The sequence below is a fragment of the Rhamphochromis longiceps genome, linkage group LG5 (genome assembly GCF_057381845.1).
Source record: "Rhamphochromis longiceps isolate RC_006_pf linkage group LG5, R_longiceps_female_GT1.1, whole genome shotgun sequence".
Classification (NCBI taxonomy): Eukaryota; Metazoa; Chordata; class Actinopteri; order Cichliformes; family Cichlidae; genus Rhamphochromis; species Rhamphochromis longiceps.
This window is the reverse complement of record NC_140561.1, coordinates 40691991-40717101: the sequence shown is the minus strand read 5'-3', so window position 1 is coordinate 40717101 and position 25111 is coordinate 40691991. Positions and strand designations below refer to the sequence as shown.

Below are 25111 nucleotides of genomic sequence, written 5' to 3'. Positions count from 1 at the left end.
TTTAATTCCATATTCAGTTTGTTCCATAGTTTCACTCCTTGAACAGAAACACAAAAGCCTTTTCTTGTAGTACGTACCTTCATTGTTTTGAAGTTACAAAAACCCCTTAAATTATAACTTCCTTCTTTCAAAAAAAACATACTCTGAATATTACCTGGCAGTTCTTTATTTTTTGCTTTGAATAGAATTTGTGCTGTTTGGAATTTCACTATATCGTCAATTTTCAATATTTCAGTGCAAAAATAGTGAGTTTGTATGTTCCCTATAACCTGCATTGTGGATGATTCGAATTGCTTTCTTTTGAAGAGTAAAAAGTGAATGTAATGTGGTTTTATAGTTATTGCCCCAGACCTCTGCACAATAGCTTAAGTATGGTGAAACCAGTGAACAGTAGAGAATATGAAGTGATGTTCTGTCGAATACCTGTTTTGCCTTGTTTAGTACTGCAATGCTTCGTGATACTTTGGAATGAATATATCTTACGTGAGCTCTCCAGTTAAGTTTTTCATCTATTATTACCCCCAGAAATTTATTTTCACTGACTCTTTCAATATCAACACCATTTATTTGAATCTTTGCATTAGTATTTAAACTACTATTTCCAAATAACATAAGTTTAGATTTATTCAAATTTAATGATAATTTGTTTTTATCAAGCCAGAACTTCACTTTACTTATTTCATTAGTCATATCCTCCAATAAATTCTGCAGATCATCACCAGAGCAAAAAATGTTTGTATCGTCAGCAAAGAGAACCACTTTTAATACTTTGGACACTTTACAGATGTCGTTAATGTACAAGTTGAAGAATTTTGGACCCAAAACTGACCCTTGGGGTACACCACAAGCAATGTCCATACATAAGGAGCAACCACCATTTATTTTCACAAACTGCTTTCTGTCACTTAAATAACTCCGGACCCAATCTAAAACTACCCCTCTGACACCATAACGTTCCAGTTTTCTTATTAATATATCATGATCTATAGTGTCAAATGCCTTTGTCAAGTCTATGAATAACCCAGCCACATATTGCTTTTTGTCTATGGAATTTGTGATGTATTCTATTGAATCTAATAGTGCCGATGATGTTGATCTGCTTGATCTGAATCCGTACTGACTCTCAGTGAGTAGTTTATGTTTATCTATAAATTTTTCCAGTCTGTTTTTAAACAGTTTTTCAAGAACTTTTGAGAATTGAGGTAGTAAAGAGACAGGCCTGTAGTTTGTGAAATGGTGTTTGTTTCCAGATTTGTATAGAGGTATAACTTTTGCTATTTTCATTCTGTCTGGAAATCGACCAGTTTGAAATGATAAATTACAGATGTATGTAAATGGTTTTATAATAGCCTCAATGACTCTTTTAACCACTATCATATCAATATCATTACAATCCAAAGATTTGTGATTTTTACATTTTTTGACAATTTCAAGAACTTCATTTTCATCAACGGCTGTGAGAAACATAGAATATGGATTTCTGTCAATCAGTGTATCGGGTTTTTCCTGTGCTTTCCCAGGATGAGTGATTGTTCTTGCTAAATTTGGTCCAGCAGTTACAAAGAATTCATTGAGACTATTTGCCACAATATCCATATTGTATTCTTCATGGTCATTACAAGATAAGATAAGATAAGATAAAACTTTATTAATCCCTCGGGTGGGTTCCTCTGGGAAATTCGGTTTCCAAAAGCACAGCACCGACTTTTAGATCAATCAAATCCTCACAAAATCTTTAGTAGCTGATCTCAAGGCATCACTGCTGTGTATTATTATAAAATAAGTGTTTATCAAACAGTGACACAAATGGTAACTGATTACTTTCTCTTATAAGGTGCATATGTAGCTTTCAAAGAAGAAGAACAATCAAAAACGTTTTACCATCTTACTATATACACTGAGATAATGAAGATCAAAAGAATAAATAATCAGATCAATATACAAGTGTGCACATGTGATTTTTTTTTTTCATCTTTTTTAATCTGTGTGCTGTCAAGGAATGAGCATATCTTTATAACGTCATCTCAGTCTCACAAGCCCCACCCACCTGTAACATCGTGTTTACTGGGGCAGCCAATCAGGAGGTTCAGCTTGAAGGAGGAGGAGCAGGCGTGATTTGTTTCAGACAGATGATGATGTAGGACTCTCAATTATTCAAAGCTGCTCTCGTAAAATCCACAAACCAGAACCTGAAGCTGGAAACGAGCAGAATTCTTGTTTTTCTTGTTTGTTGGCCTGAAATGAACTAAAAGCTTTTAGGAAACTTTCCTGTTTCATGACTTGTGCACTGATTTCCTCGTTTTTACTGTCAAATGCTCTGTAGATGATCGTACAGCCGGGCTGTGGAGGTGAGTCACTGGCAGGTGGAGTCGGCCAGCTGGAGGAACTTTAAAGCCTTTGCATTTTGATGCGCTGCACCACCGCCCACCCCGTGCTCTCGGGGCTTAGCTGTCTTTCCACTGCTGATTAGTAGACTTGGATCCAGCTACGTGTTCTGCACAGGCCGGTCTGTCATCGTCATGTGAGGTGGCTAATGTTGGTCCAATTACTTTGGAGCTTCTCTCTTTGTCTCTGTTTCTTTCAGGGTTTAGCTAAAAATGCAAAATCTCTCTGACCTCAGTTTCAAATTCTTGAAATGCAGATTCATGTTTCTCAGGTGGAACCTGTGCACAAGTTGCACAAATCTATCTGCTGCATTTTTACCTGCCCAGTGATTTCATAATCCGATCGTTCAGTCTGACGTCACTAGCTGTGTCTGGGTCTAAACTCCGCTGCAGGTCCATATATCAAACGATCACTGTGGCATTACTGAGAGTTAAAAACTGTCTAAAGTCTTTCATCTTTAATAAAATGATCAGCGTTCTGCTCTACCAGGTGTAACAATTGAGTTTAACATCCAGGCATCCATGAAAACGGAATTTATGACATTTAACGGAGTTAGAAGTTAGCAGGGAGTTAGCTCGCTAGCTTCTATCTAAATACAATATAGCATGTCCTGACTGCGGGGTTTTGGAAACAGATTCAAACGTACAGCTCTGTTATCACTTCCAGCATAAATGAAGACAGAAAACTAAACAGCAGTGACGTTTGTAGGGTTACTGAAGTTGGGCTAGCTGCTATATAATGATGTGCTACGTGACCGCTAGCGACACAGCTATGTTAGCATAATATAAACAAGCTAACTTTTTTTCCACTCGATAAAAGTTAACGTGAGTGTTCTCGGTGGTCAGGAACAAATGTAATCGCATGGCAGGATGCTGTAAAAGGACCAAACTTCAGCCAGGAGAACAACTGAGATAATCAAAGGAGCTTGCAAAGAAAAGCGTCTGGACTTCTTTAAGTTGCTTGAAGACTTTGCAAGCTCCTTTGACTAAGATGACCTGGATGACTGAGAACCTTCACAGACAAACTGAGATAATCCATCCACAATACGAGGTTAGTCATTCATATACTGCTGCATGGGCTGGGCTGTAGTTACATCCTAAGGTTTTAAAAACTGAGCTTAAATAAATGATTAGCGGTAATAAAAGCCGAGGGAGGTCAGCAGTGATCACTGACTGTTTTAGGAGCTTTTTGAGATCAAATAGAAGAAAATACAAAACATTAAACATGTTAACAACACAAAAGCCATATTAAACACAGATAGGGTTGCCAACTCCCTGAAAAATAAATAAGGGACACCTCGTGGCCAGGGCCGGGCGACCCAGTTGTCTTCACCCTTCCCAGTGTGGTGAATTTTCTAGCTCTTTTTTTGTGTGTGAAATTATTTTTTTTAACCCTTTGACTTGAAGTTGATTTAAGTACATGCATATTCTATTCTTTGTGATATGAACACATGTGAAACAAATGATCATTTAGCCATTTATTTTTAGCTCAAAATGACAACATTAACACATAAAACAGGTCTCTTTCTTAAACAGAAGCCTGTCATGCTTAACTTTTGAGAATATAAGTAAATCTTTCTTTAAAAGAACTCTGTCCTGCTTAACTTAAAATAATAGAAAACAATAGAAAGAAAAATATTCTTGTAACAGTGCACATTTAGTGCATTTAGTACAATTGGCTTCAGCTGAGGTATTATTTCAGCTTTTCTAATGCTAATCAGCTGCTCCTGTTTGTAAACCCGCTTGTTCCCATGATTACGCACCTTAACTCATCATCATTATTCATCTATGTATTACTTTTATGTATTAGTCATCTATTTGTTGTAATCATCTATCCTGGCAGTTGTTTATTACACAAAATAAATTATATTATCACACTTCTGGCCACATAGCGCTGATATTCACTGCACATGCCCATATTAACTTTTTCCAGCCAGGTGTTTTCCTTTTCCCATTCTTCCCTTTCTCTGAGGGGAACAAACATTGCTGCTCTAATGCTGGGCTCACACTGTGCGGTTTTTGGCCCATTTTGAGCCGATTTTTGAGTGATCGGACTGATTTTGGCCTTCATCGTGCGTCGTGTAGTATACGTGGGGTAACGAGAAGTGATTAACACCTCACGACCAGCTCCCGATCATCAATCGCTCGTGAGCCGCTCACACTGCTCGCGCGCAAACACGTAAACGCCGTGAAAAAGATGGAGCAGCACGGCTGTGCAGCGTGTGATCTGGACACAAGCGATGGAGGCACAACTTGTAGAACTTTGGAAAGCTCATCCGAGCCTTTTCGATGTGGCATCACAAAATTATCACGACCACAACAACCGTGAAAATAGTTGGATTTACACTGCTGCTCAGTCACAGCTGCCTGATCAATGTTTTTCATTAGCAATTTAGCAAAGTTGATGGTGGTGGTGTGTCTGTGTGAGTGAAAGACAGAGAGAGAGAGCGACAGATTTTCTGTTATAACCTTCATGTTATGGAGGCACAGTGTGAGCACTCAGGTCGCATCAGAGCATCGGGCCGTATAGTGTGAGACCTGCATCGTGACCTATGAACTTCTAACCCCTGCGAGTCAATCGTGCAGTTTGAGCAGGAGCTGAATAACGTGACTGAAAAAATCGCACAGTGTTTGCCCAGCTTTAGGTGTACTGTCGTCCGAGACTTGCACCGCAGAGTCAGCGTTTGTTTCCCTGTTGGCCATGCTTCTTGTTGTGGTCATCTGTTGTCTTCCGGTATTTTCTCCGCAAGCGACCTTTCCTCGACCAATGAGATGAGCGGTAATCTGAATTGTCATACTCGAATTGTCATAAGTGTGCTGTCAGCTCATTGGTCACAAAGCAGGAGAGGGGCTGGGAATTATGTTTTCCAACAAAGCGTTAATTCCATAAACATTTATAGACTACTTTTGGTTCTCACTGTATTACGGGACAAAGTGCGTCCCTTATTAGCTCAATACGGGACGTGTACTTTTGTTTCGAAATACGGGACGATTCCGTATTTTAAGGGACGGTTGGCAACCCTAAACGCAGACTACTTTAGGCCCGCAAGTAGGATTCGTCACGTCATCACTTAAAGACCGGATAAGGCCAAGTGGGGAGCTTCATGTTTGCCAGCCAACCTTTAACCCCTTAAAGCCTGAAATATGACATCATTGACAGAAACACGACAGTTCTATTGTACTTGCCATATTTATCTCTTTTTTTTAAAAATTGCTTCAAAATGTATTGTACGCTTTATTTAGGTTTTCATCAGACGGATGATCTACTAGTCTGAAAAGCTCAGTTTGTATTAAACATGTGACGCCAGGCGTTAGGTTTGGTCACGCCTCCTTCTCTGAGCCGTGTCAGTCCGCGCTCACACGCTGCTTCTTCTGCTCTGTTGTTGTTTGTTGTTTGCTTTCCATTCAAATCTGCCCCGCGCTCCTCTTCTCCTCTCTCTAATACGCTTTACATTTCCCAGCGGCCTCGTAAAAAAGAGGAAATTGAGAGATGATATCCACGCGCACTCAGACATGAGAGAAGTGGCTCTCGAGTTAAGGAGGCAGTTGAGAGCAACTCTCCAGCTGCAAACAGTGAAAAAAGTCTGGGCTTCATTTTCATATAAAGCAAACGAGGCAGAACCAGAGAGCACCGTCTGATGTGTGGGTGTGCTGACACCGTTTATGTAGCTGAATCTTTCTGTTATGAAGCTTCAACAGTGAATCATGGACCTCTGTGCTGTCAGCGTTTCAGTGTGAGGGTTAGTGATGGGTGGATTTTTTAACCCAACCAAAGAAACCAAAGTGAGCAGTTTTGTTACCTGAACTTAATCAAACTTTGAGACACAGCAAAGCAGCAGGACGCTTGTGTGAAGCTCATTTCAGCCACGTGCATCAGCTGCCTCGTTCTTTCTACCCTGAGCTCCTGACCAGAGGAGACAGTTGGTGTCAAAGCCGACACATCTTTGCTGGGACCACCTTGTCCACTTGACCAGCATTTCTTACTTTTAGGTTGACATTTGATTGCTATTTCCACCGCTCGCGCAGGCCGCCACAGGGGGGTAGATGCTGTAGATGCTCCTCCTGACGAAAGCCCAACTGGACTTGTGTCTCCTCCCACAATCTTGTTAGCCCCTGACATCACTGGCATGTTTGTTATTTAGTGAAATAAATACCCAAATGATTTTTGGTCACAGAGGACTCATCAGCACGAGGGTGAGAGACCTATCGAGGGTTTGTCCGGTCCACAGTGGTGCTCAAGTCCACTGATTTCTGCAGCTGCCAAAACTAAAGCTCTCACTGTGGATACATGAGGAAAAGGATTATGATGACATGACTGTCCCTCAATATTTCTTCGAGCGTCTTCAAAGGGCTTAAAACCTTGAAGAGAATGGTTTCGGTGGATTTGGGAGAATGTCTCCCTTTAAAATGTCAAATAAACTTTGAATCTTCTGTAGAAATGAAAGTTTGTGTGATGAGGATCAACCTGCAGGCATTCAGCAAAAAGAGAAAATATTTATTAGACGATAATAGAATCGTGATATTTTGGTTCTGTGACCTTCAAGCAGGCTTCTAAGCAGAGGCTTCATGATTTATACATGTCAGCAGAATAAATATTTTTATGTCATAAAATGAGAGAACGCTGCAGCGTATTCGGTCCGTTGAGCCAAGGTCGGAGACTCTTAGAGGGCGACCTGCCACGCAACCTCCAAAAAGTCGCCCCACGCATCGACACACTCAGATATCTGGATCTGCGTCATACGTGCCTCGCTCTCTGTCTGTGTGGTTCTGTGTCTGTGTGTGATATTGATGGCTGCTCGCTCTGAGGCTAATTTAAGCAGCGAGAAAGCCGATAAAAGGCAGGAGCTCGATTGGCTGCTGTGTTTATGTCTGCACGTGCGATTTGCTGGTTCGGTGATGTTTGAATTTCATTCACTGGAGGCAGATGTTCTTGGACTGTCTGTAGCTGTTATTTATCAAATAACTGCATTAAAACTCTGCACAAAGAACCAACACACAGTGGGGGGGCTGCAATTAGCTGACTGCTAACAGCCGCCCGTGTCAGTCAGAGCGTCACGATGCTAACTTGAAGTGTCATTACAGCTGAGGAAGGTGAGCTGTGACTAAATCCACCCTGCATAAGGTTTATTTCCTTATTAGGTTGATTTTATATAAGGTTGATGTTTATCAACGATTATCGTGTGCTGTAAAGCAGAGTTGCTCCTGACGCGTTCATCTGAGTTGTTAGGTGATTTCTTTCTAATATCTAAGGTAGAAAAGGTTACGAGACATGTTGTGTAACGTTGCACAGCTGCAGTCCATTTACCACGTACTCATCATGGCCACATTTCCTGACCTTAAACTGCAGAAATGATGTGAACTTTTAGCTGTGGCGTGAGAGGCGAGTGCTTCGTTCACCCTCCGTCCACCCCGACCTCCTCCTGCAGTTCATGTCGAGTTCAATAATTCAATAATCTTGTGCAATAATCAGCCAGTAATTCTGTTATATAAAGTGGGCGAACAAATCCGCTGAACAGAGCGGGTGGGTGGAGGATCAAAACGAGACATGGTGACTAAAACAAGCACGTTCCTGCTGCTGATAACTGCGACTGTAGAAACTCGCCGTTTCAATCGACAGCGTTGGTTCACAGAGCCGCGCACGTTTCTTTGTATTTAAACAGACTCAACACAAAGAGCGCTCATCTGTGAGTGATTCTGCTTCCTTCATGCTTCGCCATCATCTCCTTAAAAAAAATGAAGACGTGAGTGTGAGTTCCTAACTGAGACCCTGAAGATTCTCAAATGAAATCGTTGTGCCAGGAATGATTACTGTGTTTTTAAGTAGACAGTTTATCAATTATGAAATATGGGGCAAAATAAAAATGCCTTTAGTGCACATATACACAAAAAATCAACTTTCTCTCTTTTCGAAAGTTGTTCTTTCATTAAACAAAGGAGGAGACAACAGTGAAGAAACACCTGACACCTGTGTGCTGTTTACAAAGCAGATGAAAATCCAGTCATTAAAGGCAGACTGCAGGTCGGGTCGTTACCGTATTAGAGTCAGAGGTCTGGTGCTTCTTTGTGCTTGCAGCAGGTGATCTGCATATCCTGTTATGGTATTCAAATCTCCTCCGGTTGGCAGAGAGTGACATTTGAATACAGTCTGACTGTCTGCCTGCCTTTTCTCATTAAGTGGCCTGAGAGACAGCAAAAATGTCACAGCTGAGTCTTTCATCATCCCTCCACAGAGGTTTGTTTTCTCTCTGTTGTCAGTCACACCCACAGTGCAACTTTGTGAATTAGGAAAGAAGAAGATTGCGTCGTGTTTCTGCGGCTGTGCAGATTAGTTATATTTTTCTGTTTGCTCTGAATATGAATTCGCTGCAAGGCTTCAACAGCACAGCCTCAGGCATCTAACGGTTGCTCATTCCACTTTAGCTGTGTGTTTGGGTTTTCCTCACTCTTATAAATGTCCTACACAGTGTAAACATGCGTGCACAGCAAGCACGTGTTTGTACTTAATGCATATGAAGGATAAATACAGGAAACCTTCACGGTGATCGGGTAAAGTGCGTCACTGCAGCACATTCACGAATCTGTAGACAAACCTCACTGCTTTCACTTATTGCAGCGCTGCGTCAACGCACTCATCGACTAAAACATTAAAACATTGCATTGTTCTGCTGCGCGTGTGCTGCGCCACCAAACACAGCCTAGAGTCAGTGCCACACCCTGATGGCAGCTGCTGCGCTTCGGTCTGTTGCATCCTCATCTTTAAATCTTTTTGGAAGCCAAAAAAACTGCTCTTATGGTTTAACCCTTTAAGACCTACCATAGAACCAAGTCCGCCAGAGCTTATATTATATGTTTACATGCTGTGGAGCCATTTTTGGGAGCATTTCAAGTTGATATACATCAATACAACCATTACAGCCTAAATTTTAATAATATGCATGCATTAAGTGCATAGTAATTACATAAATTGCAAAAAAAGTGCAATAAACTACAAAAAAATTGAAAATCGTTTTTGTTTTTTTAACATATATTTGTAGTTAGAGAAATTTAAGAGGCTTATCCCTCAAAACTGTAAATACAAAAAAGTTGCACAAAATAGTTTCCCACCACAAGAAATTTATTTTAAGTGTCTTCATAGTTTTATTTTTGAAATACACCAATTTTTATATACTGCAGGAAAAACGAAAATAAATATTATGATGCAAATTTGCAAAAAAGCAGCATATGCATCAAAATAAACTATTTCCAGCAGTGCAATATGAGTCCTCAGCATCCCAGAAACGACACAGAAAGTCATAAAGTCAAAGATAACTTTCAAAAACACCAGTATAGGCTCATGAGGCCCTGATGGTAAAAAAAATACATTTCTGCAAAATGACGTCACTTCCGGTTTCGGGCAGGTCATGGCGGACATGCGAAAGTTCGTGCTGACGTCTATTCCAACGTAGGAAGTGTTACAAACAGCTGATCGGATCGGCAAAGCGTGTTTCTGGAATATTATGTTTTTGTTGCTGCAAGTGCTTTTTATGCAGTTTTTGCAAAGCTATATGTGGAAGGAAACCGTGACCGAGGACAAGCTGATGGCATCAGATGTAAGTACAAGTCCTCCGGTTTCATATGCAAAAAAAAAAAAAAATTATTGCGCTAGCTCACGTGGTTGCAGTGCTACCGGGATTTAAAAATAGTTACGCAAAATGGAGCGTGCTCCGACCGGCTCTAAAGGGTTAATGTTTACTTTGGAAGATGCATCGCATGCAATGAGTTAAATAAACACCAAGCCATAGTTTTTGTTCACTAATTGCATTACAGGCATGTTGGGATGGTGAGCTGTAGGGAACAGTAGGGAACAGTGGGCAGTTACAGCTCCTTGCTTGAAGCTCCCTCGTTTTTCTTTTATCTTGAACAGGGGTTTCAAACTCCTGGCCCGGGGGCCTCTCACAGCCCAGGTCACCCCTACTTGCGGCCCTTATTTACATATTAAGTCAGCCATTCTTTCCGAAGAGCAGATATGAGGGTGTCAGCAGCTGTGCAGAGATGCAGTGATAACCCGACTCTCCTCTGAAACACTGTTCTGCTGCAGATCCCTCGTGTTTCTGTTTGCAGTCGGTCTGCGCTCCTCTTATTCAGTCTTTTTGTGCGTCTTCCCAGTGTCCTGTGTTTCTGTCGCACCCCCGGAGCACATGCACAATCGCTGCAGTGATTGCTGTCACTCCCCTCGGCATCATATCCGTGGAGTTGCTGCTCGCCTTTGTAGAAACTCCTCAGAAACGCGATTGGGGCTGTTTCACTTGCTGTGCGAGTCAGCAGCACCATTTTCTCTCTCATACTGTGACCTGCGTTCCTCCTTCGCTCCCTGCAATCATCATGTACATTAACAGACAAATTATGCCATTCCTCACATCGTCTCACAGAAGCCACGCCGCTCTCTTCAGCTCACAATTACAGAGCAGAATAAATGTATCCTCACGGTCGGGGGAGATTTATGTGTAAGCCTCGCAGGCTGCTGCCAGCCTTTGTAATATAAGACTCGTGGCCCAGGAAAAAAAACAAAGCGCGTATCTGTTTAAAGGGAGCAGCGCCGATGTCAGCCGGGCGCCGCGGCTCGTTCACAGTTGCGCTGAGGATTTGGATCAGCTTTCAAGGTCCGAGGGCTGCGCACACGGCTGAAAGTTGTCCGGGATTATTTCAACGTCTAATTCAGGAGGAGACTTTTAAAGATGAACGGCTGCTGACTTATGCCGCCGTGAAACAAATACGCTTATTTCCCCTCGTGTCTCAGTATCTGCGAACTCTTCCTTCTTTCAAATTATAATCACACTGACAGAAGATCAAGTTTGTGTTTTAGATCTGCTGTGTGTGTGTGTGTGTGTGTGTGTGTGTGTGTGTGTGTGTGTGTGTGTGTGTGTGTGTGTGTGTGTGTGTGTGTGTGTGTTTTTTCCCTAAGCCTAGCTGAGTGTAAGTGGCTTTGGCAGCCTGTGTATGCAGGCAGCACGTTTTCTGCTCTATTTGTGTCTGAGTTTGTGTGTTTGCATGAGCGTGCATGTTATTGTAAGCATCTGCACACATTTTGCTTTCGATCTTCTGCATATACACACGTGTGTGTTCATGCATCCAAGGATGATGGGTGTGTGTGTGTGTTTCTGCTAAACATTAACTAAATATGACAAGGTCACTGCTGTCATTTACCTGTCTCTCTCTCTCTCACACACACACACACACACACACACACACACACACACACACACACAGCATGTAAATGTTAAGCTCACTATGTAAATACTCTTTAGGGTGGATTTGTTTGTGAGACCCAGCCACGAAAACCCTGATTGAACCAAACCCTCAGCTGTCATCACTGCCTCCTTTGTTGTGCAGACTCACAGATCGTTTTGTAGATGGAAACATTTAGAAAAGACAGAAAAGGAGAGCGAGAAAGCATGCACATGAGTGTTTTTCTTGTTTAATTTAAACCTTTTAAAATGACTTTTTGATACAGCAATAAAAAGAAATAAAGGTCAGCAGATGTGAACCTGATCAAACAAATACACACAAAAACACACAACTCCAACTCAAAGACAGAGGCTGCGTTCACTCTGCAGGTCTTAATGCTCAATTCAGATTTTTGATCAAATCCGATTTTTTTTGTCTGCTCGTTCACACTACAAACGCGCTCTAGTGTGAACGCTCAAAGCGGCCGCATGCGCAAAAGAAGACGTCACACACAACGCGCTCTGTTTAGACTCACTAACATCTACGCCGGATGTCCAGGAAGCGTTCGCGATGTCTTCTCGGGCGCTGATAATTGGCGTCTGTCTTGTGTCGGTGACGTAAAAGACGGATTTAATGCGACGTGACCATCAAACAGCAGTCGCTTTCTGAAACATTAGTAAAGTAAAGTGTGCGTGTTAGTCCCCATAGGGAAATAGTTCCTCTGCATTTAACCCATTCACCCAGTGAAGCAGTGGGCAGCCACCAGTGCAGCGCCCGGGGAGCAGCGTGTAGGGACGGTACCTTTCTCAGGGGTACCTCAGGGTAGCCGTTCAGTGGAGTCGAACCCCCGACCTTCCGATCATGGGGCCACCACTCTACCTACTGAGCTATCCCTACATTGAATATGTATCGGATTCAGGACCACATACGAAAGTGACCCAGATCAGATTTGAAAATATCGGATTTGTGCCGTTCACACTGTCACACCAGGATCGGATATGGGTCACATAGGGTCAAAAAAATCGGATTTGATGTACTTTCGCCTGCAGTGTGAACGTAGCCTAAAAGTGTGCAGCGTCACAGCCTGAAGGCCACGCCCCAGTGCAGCGGAGCGACGAGGAGAACGCTTGATGTTTCTTCAGGAATCGCGAGGCGGTTGTTTCGGGATGAGGCTATCGGCGCTGACGAAGTATCTGAGAGAGAACACAGAGAGCACCTGAACCGTGGCGCGTGCCAACATGTGCCCACTCGCTTTAAGCCCACACCGACACAGTTGTCGTTCCCCGCTCACCCTGCCTGCCGGATTTGGCTCACGTCAACTTCCTCCTCTTCCCTGAAATGAACTTCAAGTTGCTGTGTTTTTATCCAGCACCCACACTCGGTGCATCAGGAGACTCTGGCCTGTAGTTGGAGCAGGGGATCAAACGCTCACCTCACCATTACTGATGGAAATCATTTCCTGAGCTGTAAAAGCCGGTTTTATTTGTAGCCATGTGCTGTGACTCTACGTGTCACTTTTACCCTAAAACCTGAGCAAACATGGCCTCTGCAGTTGTATTTTTAGCAATCAAACCGCTAACCCTGCCAAGAATTTTAACCAAACGTGAGTCACAGATGCAGAACGCATTAAATAAGGGGGGAATTTGTCTGCAGATTCTATTTTAGGGTTTGTGGTATGATCGCAGCGCGGCTGCAGCATCCTGGCTGCGCTGTTTATTACAGTGTTAGCAGGAGCATCCTAGCATTACCCCGTCCTTGTAATCACAGTGATTATCAACACAAGAGACTTATGGCACAAAATGACCTCTCTCGCTGCTGCTCGCCCACTTCCTCTCCTCCTCAGTTTGAGTGAACAGCTGAAATTTAAATCTTCGTGGTTGGTCCTCCTCCTGTCTCAAAGCCCCGCCCTCCTTTTGCTCTCTGCCCCCCGGGGGTGGCGGGGTGTCGGGGGGAGAGCTCTCCTCCTCTCCATAGATTCTGTGGTCTGTAAATAGAGACTGGTGTCACCCGCACTCACATAGGAAGGCAATGATGTCAGCCTCTCTCTGACACACACACACACACACACACTGGTAATGATGTCACTACTTGACCATCCCAACCATGACATCATCTTCTGGTGCCACCAAACAATTTTCTGTATAAAAATGCAGCAGCTGCCTCTGTGGGCGCAGTAACATGCAGATTAGTGTGCAAACTGATACAAGTAACATTAAATAAAACGACAACTGTAATAATGTTGCTCTTGATTCGTGCTGTTTGTGTACTGTGACTCTGTGGACCAGTTATTTACTCGTCTTCTCTCAAATGTGCACATGTTGACCTCCTTGTCTCTTTGTTTACATTATACTTCATCCTCTTGATGAAAGATCGTCCTTGATGACAGAGAGAGAAGATTTGTCAGGACGCAGAAGGAAAGAAATCAGGAGGCAGCAGAAGAAGATACAAGCCCGACTTTAACCCTGCGTGATAGGAAGTGTTACTAAGCCTCACAGGAGTGACAGGATTCATTCTTACCATAAACCTGCTGCAGGGTCCTGACTCAGGGTCCTGTTGCTTCTCTTCTTTTTCTTTACGTTACAGAAGCTACTGGACTAGAAGGGTGGTTGAACTAAACTGGATTAACTGGCTAAGTTCAAAATATTGATATCTACTGACATGGGAACATTTTTCTATGTCATCAAAGACCATCCATCCGTTTGCTTCTGTGCATCCAGATCAGGGTCGAGGGAGCCTGTCCGAGCCTTGGAGAGGCAGTGTGTGTGTGTGTGTGTGTGTGTGTGTGTGTGTGTGTGTGTGTGTGTGTGTTTGAGGAAGTGAGTCCGTGACTTCAGCAACAAAACCACACAAAGATACACAGTCGCAGGGAGAGGCAGTTTTTCTGTCTCTTCTCTGGTTTTACAAGCAGCTCGTCCTTGACGTTGCAGTTGACCAACGATGTGATTTAAATCAGCCGGCTGCTGCTTTAATCCAATCAGCTTTAAGGAATGAGTCGCGAGCTCAGCGTTTAATCCAATCAGTATTTAGAAATGAGTTGTTGCTGGCCAGAATCAATCAGGCCTGCCCACCTGATAATCAAATTCAATACAGTGATTTAGCTCATGTCCCTGAAATGTATTCAGAGTGTTCTGCCTCCTCGTTTTGTCTCTGATTTCCTCCCCCAGGATTTGTTTGAGTGCTTTTCTTCCCGTTTCCTCCTTTTTCGTCACTTTTTCTTTCTTTTCTGTGTGTGTGTGTGTGTGTGTGTGTGTGTGTGTGTGTGTGTGTGTGTGTGTGTGTGTTCATGCACACGTCGACTTCCTGTTTCTCCCTATTTGTTTCTTTCGGAACAATTTCCTTTTCTTGTGTTGGAGACTGATATGAAAGGCGGCTTTGCCTGATGAGTCCAGTGGGAAAGCAGTCGGAGGAGAAAAGGAGGGCAGCGTGTTGATGTATCAGGGTATAATTTGAGAGACAAGTCCTGGATTTCATCTGCAGTATTGTTCTGAAACAATAGTGCAGTCACACTCAGCAGAGAGGGAAGAGTCCACTACATGTGTATATGATGTTGCACAAATATGATCGCAGTCACGATAAATCTCATCTTTGGCATTTGCAAGGTTTTTGACAGACTCGTGGTCTTTGTTCCAGTTCTTATTGGAAGAAATGTTTTCGTTTTTCTAAAAAGGGGAAAACGATGATGGTGGTTTTGTTTCCAACATCCAAATTAAATCTGTACAATCCAAGAAAAATACGACCCGCCTGCCAAACTTAACTGAGAGACGAGGCAACAGTTATTCAAAACAAGCAGAGCTCACATTAATCATCTGTGCTGAAGCTCTACCATTTATGTTGCTAACAGTGTTATCTGTTGGCTTATGTATGTTTATATTTTGAAATCTCAGTGTCACCATGTTGCTTTAGCCAGAAATGACCACATTTTGACAACAGAGATCAACTAATGCTAGCTGGCTTCATCTGTGACCTCTGTGGCTGCACCATACAAACCGAAAAAATGCTGAAATTTCTTCTTCTGGGATGATTTTAATGCAAATAACCTCACAGCAGCCATATTGTTGGCACAAACAGTCCAGTTCAGGGACTTCAGTCATCTGAGGTGAAGCTTAGCAGACCGCTAGCAGCTACGACCGCCTGCGCCACCATCCATCTGTTAGTCAAAGGCCACGCCCCTAATTATAAGCTTTAATTGCAGCAGGTGAGTTATAAAGGCTGTAATGTTAACCACGAGTGTGTGAGGACCGACTCCGACCGACTTTTGTGTTGGAATCAGGAGATTGTTGCTTGGTTTTGACAAGTTTGTTGAATTTTCACTCACATTCATGCCAGCCTGAACTTTCAGTTCGGTTTTATTTATATAGCTCCAATAACATCCGTCTGCTCGAGGTGTTTTACATCATAAAGTTCTGCAACAATTGGACAAGACAGAAAAATATTGTTGAAATTTCAGCACTGAACGACGTCATCCAGAGAAGGAGACTCCTGCAAAACCACAAGATGGTTTTATTTGCATTTTACTGGCTTCTCCACAGGTGTAACATCTCCTATTGGCTCTGGGGAACATTATTATTTTACCTTTACTACCATGGCATGCCCAAGCCTCTCTCTCTCTAGCTCACTGTCTCTCACTCATACACACTGTGTAAGTGCTAAAGCAGCAATAATCCAGGTTTAAATCAGCACCATGGACAGCAGCTGCAGCACGTCTTCACGTGACAGAGGGCAAAGGTCAGGAAGTACAATAATGTGCTTCCCAGCAGAGCCGTCAGAGCTTATTTTTACAAAATGACTGAGTATATGTTTGCAACTAAAATAAAGCTCACAGGGAAAATGTTCTCTGCATTTAAAATGATGCTTTTGTTCACAAAGTAGAACCTCGATTTAAACATATGATGAAACTTTTACAATCTGTTTGACTTAATGCAGCCAGTGTGCACATGCCATGGGATGGACTGCGACCGCACCCTCGTGTCCTTCTGGCTCTGGCTGTGCTGTCGGGCATTTGAGTTAGTTCCCCAGAGAATAACAATTCAGTAATGAGATTACGTTTTGTATATTTGGGAGTAGGGCTGCCACAAACGATTATTTTGATAGTCGACTAGTCACAGATTATTTTTTGCGATTAGTCGACTAATCAGATCATCATCCATTGGATGTAAAACTACAGCTTATTGCACCAGCAGCATCTGCTCTTATATAACTATCATTATCTTACAGCTTTAAGTGTTTCAGGTCTGTGCTAACTAAAAATAAAGACAAGATGATAGTTTATTACATTTTAATGAAATTTGCAGATTGTTTCGGTGAAGTTTAATAAACTCCTTGCTATCTAAAATATAACAGGACACCGGAGTAAATTCTGAGCATCTCACACTTCTGATAATCAGCTGTCTGCTTGACGTTTATTCAGCTGTGTAAAAACTATAACTTTAATCTCAGCCAAACCGATTTACTCAGGAACAAATAAAATACTAAAAAAAAGCCAAACAATAACATTTTAAAGTTATCTAAGTGACTTATATATCATATTTAACCTGAGTAGCGAAAGACGGCGGTGGGTTTGAAAACGATCTGCCGGGAGTCCGGTGTTCTCACGGCTCTAGTGAGCCTAGCCCCCGGCTAGCTATCGAGCTAGTGGGTAACAGACGTCTCCGAAAACGTCGGAGCGCTTTTGAAAATATGTGGTGTCTTGATAAACTGAGCAGATATTTGAGGTTTACACAGCTACATTCTCGCCTGAAAATATGTTAAACGTTTATTTTGTGACCCAGAAAGAATAATAAGAGTAATATTAAAACTAACTAGCTGCTGCCATTGTTGGAAACTGAGCAGGGCCGCGCTATGAATTCTGGAACACAGCTTCTTCTTCTTCGGGGTTTAACGGCAGCTGGCATCCTTGTACATGCAGTGCTGCCATCTTCTGTTTCAGTCCGTTATTACACCCTTAAACCCTACTACTTATTCCTGCGTCTCTTGGGATCTTACAAAGCTTCAAACGACGCGTCGACTATTAAATTAGTCATCGACGATTTTGATAGTCGACGTAATCGTGACTAGTTGACTAATCGTGGCAGCCCTATTTGGGAGAATTTGAATAATGTGCAGCGTGAAGTAGAAATCAAACTGATGCATTACATCTCTGCTGATCCATCGGCCGAGAGAAGAAATGCAGTTTCTTTATCCGCAAACTTTTTAATGCAGATCAAGTCAAAAAGGCCTGAAACGGTTTTCCTTCATCCTTCAAAGTCATCCCATAAATACTGAAGCTGGAAAACTGGCTTTTAATTCCTGAACCCCACTCGAGTGGATCAATCAGCAGCGACCATTAGAGTAACTAATCCCTGTAAATGTAATCATTTTAAATCTGTTGTTAATGTGCGTTCTGTTTGAGCGGCTTTATGACTCTGCCGTCTTGTTTTGTGTGTTTTGATATTTTCAGCGGGTTGTCGTGTCTTACAACTCTGTTTAAGTAATAACAAAGTGGGTTTATCAGGATACAAATGGATTTATTTTTGAAACATAGTCGTTAATCTCGAATATAAATAAAAGTATAAACACATTCTCAGCACACTTGAACATGTTTCACACAGCAAATACATTTTTTCCTGATATAAGTACAATTAAAGTTGCAGTAAACATTTTGTTATGTATTTCAAGCACCCATCTTTTAGTTTGTCCTTCCAAACAAATCTCTTGGCCCGTTTCTGTGTCTGGCTTCTTTGTCTTGAAAAGCATATAAAGACAGATTGTTGCATTTCGGCATCAGTTCCACAATAGGAACAAACACACTAATCAAAATTATTACTTTGCTCTGTGATTGCAGAGCTCCAGCTATCGTAGCTGCAGCACAAACTGTGTGTCTACAAGGCCAAAGCACTGCAGAGCGCGCCGGCTGTGGAGGCTGTGTTTGTGTAACGGAGGAAGAAAGCAGAGCAAAATCTTCTTCCTCCTCTCACATTACGACAGGATGTACAAAAGGATGCGTGTGACTGACCATCATCATCGCTCGCCATCAATCATGTGATTTTTGTCTTTCACATTTACCAAGAGATCTACTTTCACAGTGTTATTTATTTTGGACAGTTGTTGTATCCACATGCTGTTCAGTCCTTTGTTTCCTGTTGTGTCTCCTGCTCCAGCGCCGCATGCTCGTGTTTGTGTTTGTAGCTGGAAACTCTTTAAACGCTCAGACTCACACTTTATACATGTGTGACGTCACAGCCATGGATTTTCATAAATGTGATCATTTCGGGTGTACAACTCCGGCTGTGAGCAAAGAGGCTCCACCCACTTGTAGTTTGTGAGCCACGAGACGTTTGGCATACAGGTGTGGTAGCCTTAAAGCTCATACGATACGCTACGATAAAACGAGTCTATCGGTGAGTTAAAAGATGATGTTGACAGTGAGGCAGAGTTCCTCTTATGATGCTGAAAATGGAGATAACAGGACCGTTTAAGTAAAAGAAGCAGTAGCTCACTGTAAATGTGACAGTCCTGCATTTACAGGGTTACAGGTAAAAGACACGTTATCAAATGAATCTACTTAAAGGACCAAAATATGTTTCCTGTGTTTTTTACTCAAATATGCTGTTTTTAGATGTTACTGCTGCATTGACGTTGTCGTTACGTCTTTATTGATTATATATTTATAATAATGATGTAACAACATTTGGTGGAAACCCAAACCAACAAGCTCTTGTGCGCAGAGTTTAAAGTCACTGCCACAAACAAAGTTGATGTTTTGTCGTAGTTATGCCTGCATGTATTTATTTGCTATTCTTCTCACACCAGTCAGCAGTTTCATTGACAGTAGTTTAAACTGGTACATGCTCACTCGCTTTGCTAGCAGATATTTTGCTCACAGGAGTTCATTCCATGGATGCTGGTCACTACTTTGCTGCTTGCTCCTTCCTGTTTGCAGCTTGGAGAATCTGTTTGTGTGTCGGTGCTTGTTTCTGGCAGCTGCTGCAGTCCAGGCTGGTGCCAATGAATGGATCATCAATAAATAAAAATACAAATAGAAAAGCAGAGAAGGAATTAAACTGACACTTATTTTTTAAACCGTATGAAGGCGTAACATCCTTGTGCTGTGTAACATCCCTAATGAATGCATCTACGCAGTATCACCCAGCACTATATTTAAGGAAATCTGTGTATTCGGTGTCCTGTAGTTTCATAGAGATAAAGTACAGCATATACTCTGCCACAGAAAATAAATATGAACAATTTTCCTCCTGGACATCCGGTTAAACTCAGAGTTGAGTCCCTAAAAGGTTACTGTGTGACCATCGTCCCCACAATGTCAGCAAAACAAGTAAAATCATACACACACTCTCTCAGTTCTGAGCTCATGCATGGCTGATTCATGGCTTATTCCCCCGAGTGTGTGTGTGTGTGTGGGGGGGGGGGGGGGGGGGCAAACATGACTCGGAGGGGGATGGGTAGGCCTGGTTTTAACCCGGTACTGAAGCATCTGAAAGGACTTTAATAATTCATATGTTCTGTGTTCTTCCTCTCTCTCTCTCACACACACACACACACACTGTTCAGAGGAAAATAAAACACTAAATCCGCCCTCTCAAATGCATGCACTCATGCAGCTGCACACTCCAGTCCACACGCGTGCCCGGCCTATCCGCGACGCTGCACAACAATACGCACAATTTCCACACAGAGGTTTTAATGGATGCGCAGATAAGCAAACACTCGACCTGTGCCACCAATGACTGAATTCATGTGTAAACGATGTTTTGACAGCCACTCTTCTCGCTCCCCGGGAGGTCGTGTAAGCCGTCTCCTGCCATTTCTCCCCTCCCCCCACCTGCTTCTGCCACTTGCTACTATTTTAACCGTTTTCTCTCTCAGCACCTCTGTCCTCTGATTTGTTTCTCAAGTGTGTGTGTGTGTGTGTGTGTGTGGATGAGTGTTGCATTGTCATGAGATGCTGCTTGCTTTGCATGCCAAACAGCCTGCATTACATTTGTGACCTACTTTGGCTCAGAGTGTGTATTTTTTATGAGAGTGGGGGATGCAGACGTGCAGATGGAGACGTGAGGCTCGCTGTTTGCATAGAAACACTTTAAACTGCACAACGAGCCATCAGCACACGCACACAAACATATGTCGATCATTTATACGCACCTTTTTATTCGTCTGCATACCTCGGGTTACCTACAGTGCTGGTTAGCATAGTGACAGATGCCTGAGTGTGTGTGTGTGAGCTCTCCAGACACATACAAAATCTGCTAAAAAAACATACATGTTTACTCAAAAATGATCAAAGTGCAGCGTGTACATGCAGTCATGTGTGCAGCACGCATAGTTGCGTATCTGAATACAACGAGGCGAATGCAGGCGTGGAGGAGGTCTCTCTTTCTCTGTTTTCTTTTCAGTTTTGTGTTAAAAGGAAACGCTTAAGTATCATCACGCTTGAGTGGCGCTTCCACGGCCAGAAGCTTATTTAATTCAGCCCCCGAAGCTTTTTTTAAACAGAGTTCCCAATTAATTTTTAAATTACAGCACAGACTTGTTGACCAGCTTCTGACACTTGAGAAATTATGTTAATTTCCACACTTCGCACGGCACCGGAGCCGGCTTGCTCCCGCCGTGCTGCTGAGGATGTGGAATCAGTGAAACGCCTTGTTGGCCTCGTGGCTGCAGGGCCACACTCGGCGCTGTGCTCCGACAGCGTGAGCGTAACAGCGTTTGTTGGAAGATTTAAAGTCGCTGCCCTCACACTCTGACCTTTACTTTTAATACTGCAACCTACTTTTATTTTTACAGCAACCTTTATCATCAGTTAATAATATAAATAGTTAAATTATTCTGTAAAAGTACTGGTTAGCATAACGAGGTCAATAAAAGGACGTTTTAAGGTGGTAAATGTTGACTGTTTATCTGCAAATTATGTCAAAGTTAAAATTGAGATTATTGGATGAAACAGATGTTGACAGAATTGTCTCACTTCAGATTCTTTTAATGCAAAAGGAAAGACAGAAATTCACATTTAAATATTCTGTTTGGTCTCAGCGACCCTTCTGTTCTGTAGGAATATAACCAGAACCCTCGAGTGTTGCTCATTGACTGACTCTTGATATGAGGAAATCTGTCTGCATTTATAAATTAGACGGCAGTTGTTCACGAATGTTCGACAGTCTGTCTGAGAGTGACTGTAGTCAGTCCATCAAAGAAGAAAGAAGAACCTGTGCAGTCGCCTTGCAGTGAAAAGTCATGAGTGTGCAACACCCTCGAGTCGTGACAAGCTGCAGAATGTGAAAGAACTTTTTGTCGATGCAGGGAGGTCTGTCCTGTTCTTACCCATGTGACTGAGCCATCTGAGTAAAGCAGTAGTTTAGTAAAGTGAGTGTGTCCGGCGTTGGACGGGTATCTCAGGATGGAGCCCTATTGTTCATAGTGTTTTAATTTATGTAATAAAATATGGATGTTGCATTGCTATAGTATTGCTGTGCACTAACTCAGGTGATCCTGTGCTGTGTCAGGAGTAGATGTGGACATCAGCATGCAGCAGGGCGTGCAGAGGGTTGGTCATAGAGGAGGATCAGATGGATAATCTGTTGTTGGGACCAAAGAAGGTGACGTGGAGCGTCCAGCACCTGAGTCAAACTAAGCACGGAGAAGAGAAACGCCCCAATTTATCACTCTATTTTAGGGTTTTCCTACATCTGTGGAAATTGCTTTAAAAACAGGATTTGGGGTTAAAAGTGTGCCTGAAATGACAAAGAAGTTCAGTTTGAAGCCTCTCGAGGAAATCCTGTTTAACACAGTGCTGCATGGTCGTAGGCTCCCTTTGTTGTTGTGTGTTTTTCTCTGAATTTCTGCATCTGTAGCTGCTGACTCATATCTATCAACACCCATTACAGCAGCTCTTACGCGCTGAAATGACTCGTTTCCTGTTGCGCTCTGTTTAGTAAGACGCTCTGGATACAGTCATCAGAGTGAGAGAATAATAAAAAGTCAATAAAGGCTGTTCTCAGCAAATACTGATTATGAGAGGCTTACAAAAAAGCAGACTGATCCCAACATGCTGGTTTTAGGCTCATCGGGTCTAAATACAGACATTAACTTTGAGGGGATGTGAAGTAGAAACAGTCACAAACTCAAACATCACTTTCTTGTCTTTCTTTCCACAGAAACCGGAGTAAGGATAGATCCCACCCCGACGCCAGCTCCGCCCGTACAGCCCCTCCGTCCGACCCCAAACCTCGACCTCCCCTTCCCCCTCTCGCAGCTCCAGGGCTCTCTGAGGGTTCCTTTCTGGGTTCTCCAAAGGGTTCTCTGTGGTGTTCTGTAGAGCTCCATACGCCTCGGGGCCTCAGACCTTCATGCGTCTCCCAGCAGCAGAGTCCACCCACACCTTCACCCACCACACCACCACCTCCTCTACCATGAGCTGTGAACAGGAGTTTGGAGACGGCGCCATGGGAGTCACGCTCACACTGCGCCTCCTCATGCATGGAAAGGTGAGCAAGACTGTTACTCGTGTTAATTAGAGAGAAATAAAGGAGATTGCAGGTTATTGTGCTGCTAGCAGCCAGAGAAAAGAACATGACATCAATAAATAATTACATTATAATAACATCATATCTCAGATGGAAACGATTCAGAAACTTTAAAAGGCTCCCAAATTTAACTTATAGAGAAAAAACTGCCAACATAATAAACAGAATATTATTTTCTGGGGAAGCAGGATCAGGTGAGGACGAGGCCAGCGCAGACTGAATCCCCACACACTCACAGAGGAAATGAGGAAATGAGCTCTGGACCTTCGTGCTGTGCGGCAGCAGTGCTAACCACCGTGCTGCACATGAAGAATTCAAAAGCCAGTTTCCACAGTTTTGTCTTTAAATCCAGGCAAGATATTTATTTAAGCATTTAAGAAGCATGCAGCTCAATCAAATTAAAACACTTCACCGATCTTTAAACCAGCAAGTTGAGTAACTACAACTGAATTTGGGGAAAAGGGAAACCATAATTGTCTGGCCAGGTCAATTCTCTTCTCCCGGCCACGGAGAATCCCAACAGGAAGTAGTAAGCCTGTCCGAAGTCACCAAGTTTCCCTGAAGTTCACTATTCAACACGGCAGAATGAACAAAGGTTTCATAACTTCAATCATCAGATCGCAGCCGTTGCTCTGTGTTCCTGGACTCCATGTTTTAGAAAGCACAGAAACCTGAGAGCGTTCCTCTCGTCCCGTGTTCCCCAGAAGAACAGTCCACGATTACCAAACCTTCACTCTATACTCTTTAAAATGTCTCTTCCACACTGTTGCTTTCACGTGGCTCTTGTCGTCCCAAACGCCTCCTGCACACGGTCGCCCCGCTGACCTCCTGTTAGAGCTCGTGTTATTAGAGCTCGTGTTATTAGAGCTCGTGTTATTAGAGCTCGTGTTAACTATGTGAAGCTGGTGACACAAAAGAAAAAAATGCTTCATGTTTTATGAAAATGAAAATGTCAACACGATTAAATGTTGGCGCATAAACATATCTCAGCGCTGTCATGCTGCTGCGCCTGAAGCAGGTATGCATGCATGTTCAAAACGTGAAGTTTGATTGGCTACACGAGTCTGCTTGTTTTTAAATTTGAGGAAATGATTTTCTTGTTTGTGTTTTGTTTTTTTCTCTGCAGGAAGTAGGAAGCATCATCGGAAAGGTGAGCTAACGTTCCCTTCTATCATCGTGTTACCCAGTATGAAAAAATCTGATCTGCCAGGAAGTAAAAATCACTCAATCTGTGAAAAAGTCATTAAAATGAACTTTTAAGTGAAATTAAAAAACGTTAGAAATCCTCTAAAACCAACATCAGAGCCAACTTCAGGCTTTAGTTTTCTGAAATTTGCACGCCTGTCGTGATAACATTGGGCGTAATCCTTCTACATGATATGAAGTTGCCGTGAAATGTGCATTAACAGTGTGTAACATTTCCAGTCAGGCCGTGTCATTCGAGTCTGTACTTACTGAAAAGGCGCTGCTCTCAGGGGAAGCGAGCCCGTTTAAGCGTGGACGTGTTAAATAAAGCCCAGTAGGATTTTTATCCAAGTATATCACAGCTGAGCGAGGCGCGATAATGACCGCTGGCCCCCACGGCACATTCGCTAACCCACAATTGGGGCTGATATCCTTCACCCCCCCACCCACCCAGTCACTTCCAGTATGCGGCCTATTAACTGTGACACAAAGATGGCATTAAATTACATGATGGTTCTAGTTGGATCGTGCCAGTCTGTAGTCACGGTGCAGGAGCTGCTCTCCGGGGCTCCTGCTAGCATTAAACGAGCCTGCCAGGCTGACTGGTTTGGGCAGGCTCGGCCAATGAGGACGCGTGTCGGCAGAGATAAATGTTACGCAGCTCAGAGCGCAGATGTGATCCGTGTTAGCCCCGTTTGTTTATCGCGCCGATGTTTTTCCTGAGTGAATTAGCAAACGTGTGTCACACTCACAGCATCGCACTGTCATACCTGTTAGCCGCCTAGCTCACTGAGGAGCTCCACCAGTGAAGCTGCTCGGGGG

General features: G+C 42.9%; 1 protein-coding gene across 4 annotated transcripts in view; it reads left to right on the top strand.

Annotated features, from left to right (window-relative positions):
* The window catches only part of pcbp4 (poly(rC) binding protein 4), a 204873-nt gene that overhangs the window by 93476 nt on the left and 86286 nt on the right, over positions 1 to 25111 (top strand). For all 4 annotated transcript variants that reach the window (XM_085407699.1, XM_085407701.1, XM_085407698.1 and 1 more), the window contains 2 exons: positions 22736 to 23065; positions 24231 to 24254. In XM_085407699.1, the coding sequence (XP_085263825.1) occupies positions 22928 to 23065; positions 24231 to 24254 (162 nt within the window). In that variant the 5' untranslated portion in view covers positions 22736 to 22927. The remainder of the gene's footprint in view (positions 1 to 22735; positions 23066 to 24230; positions 24255 to 25111) is intronic.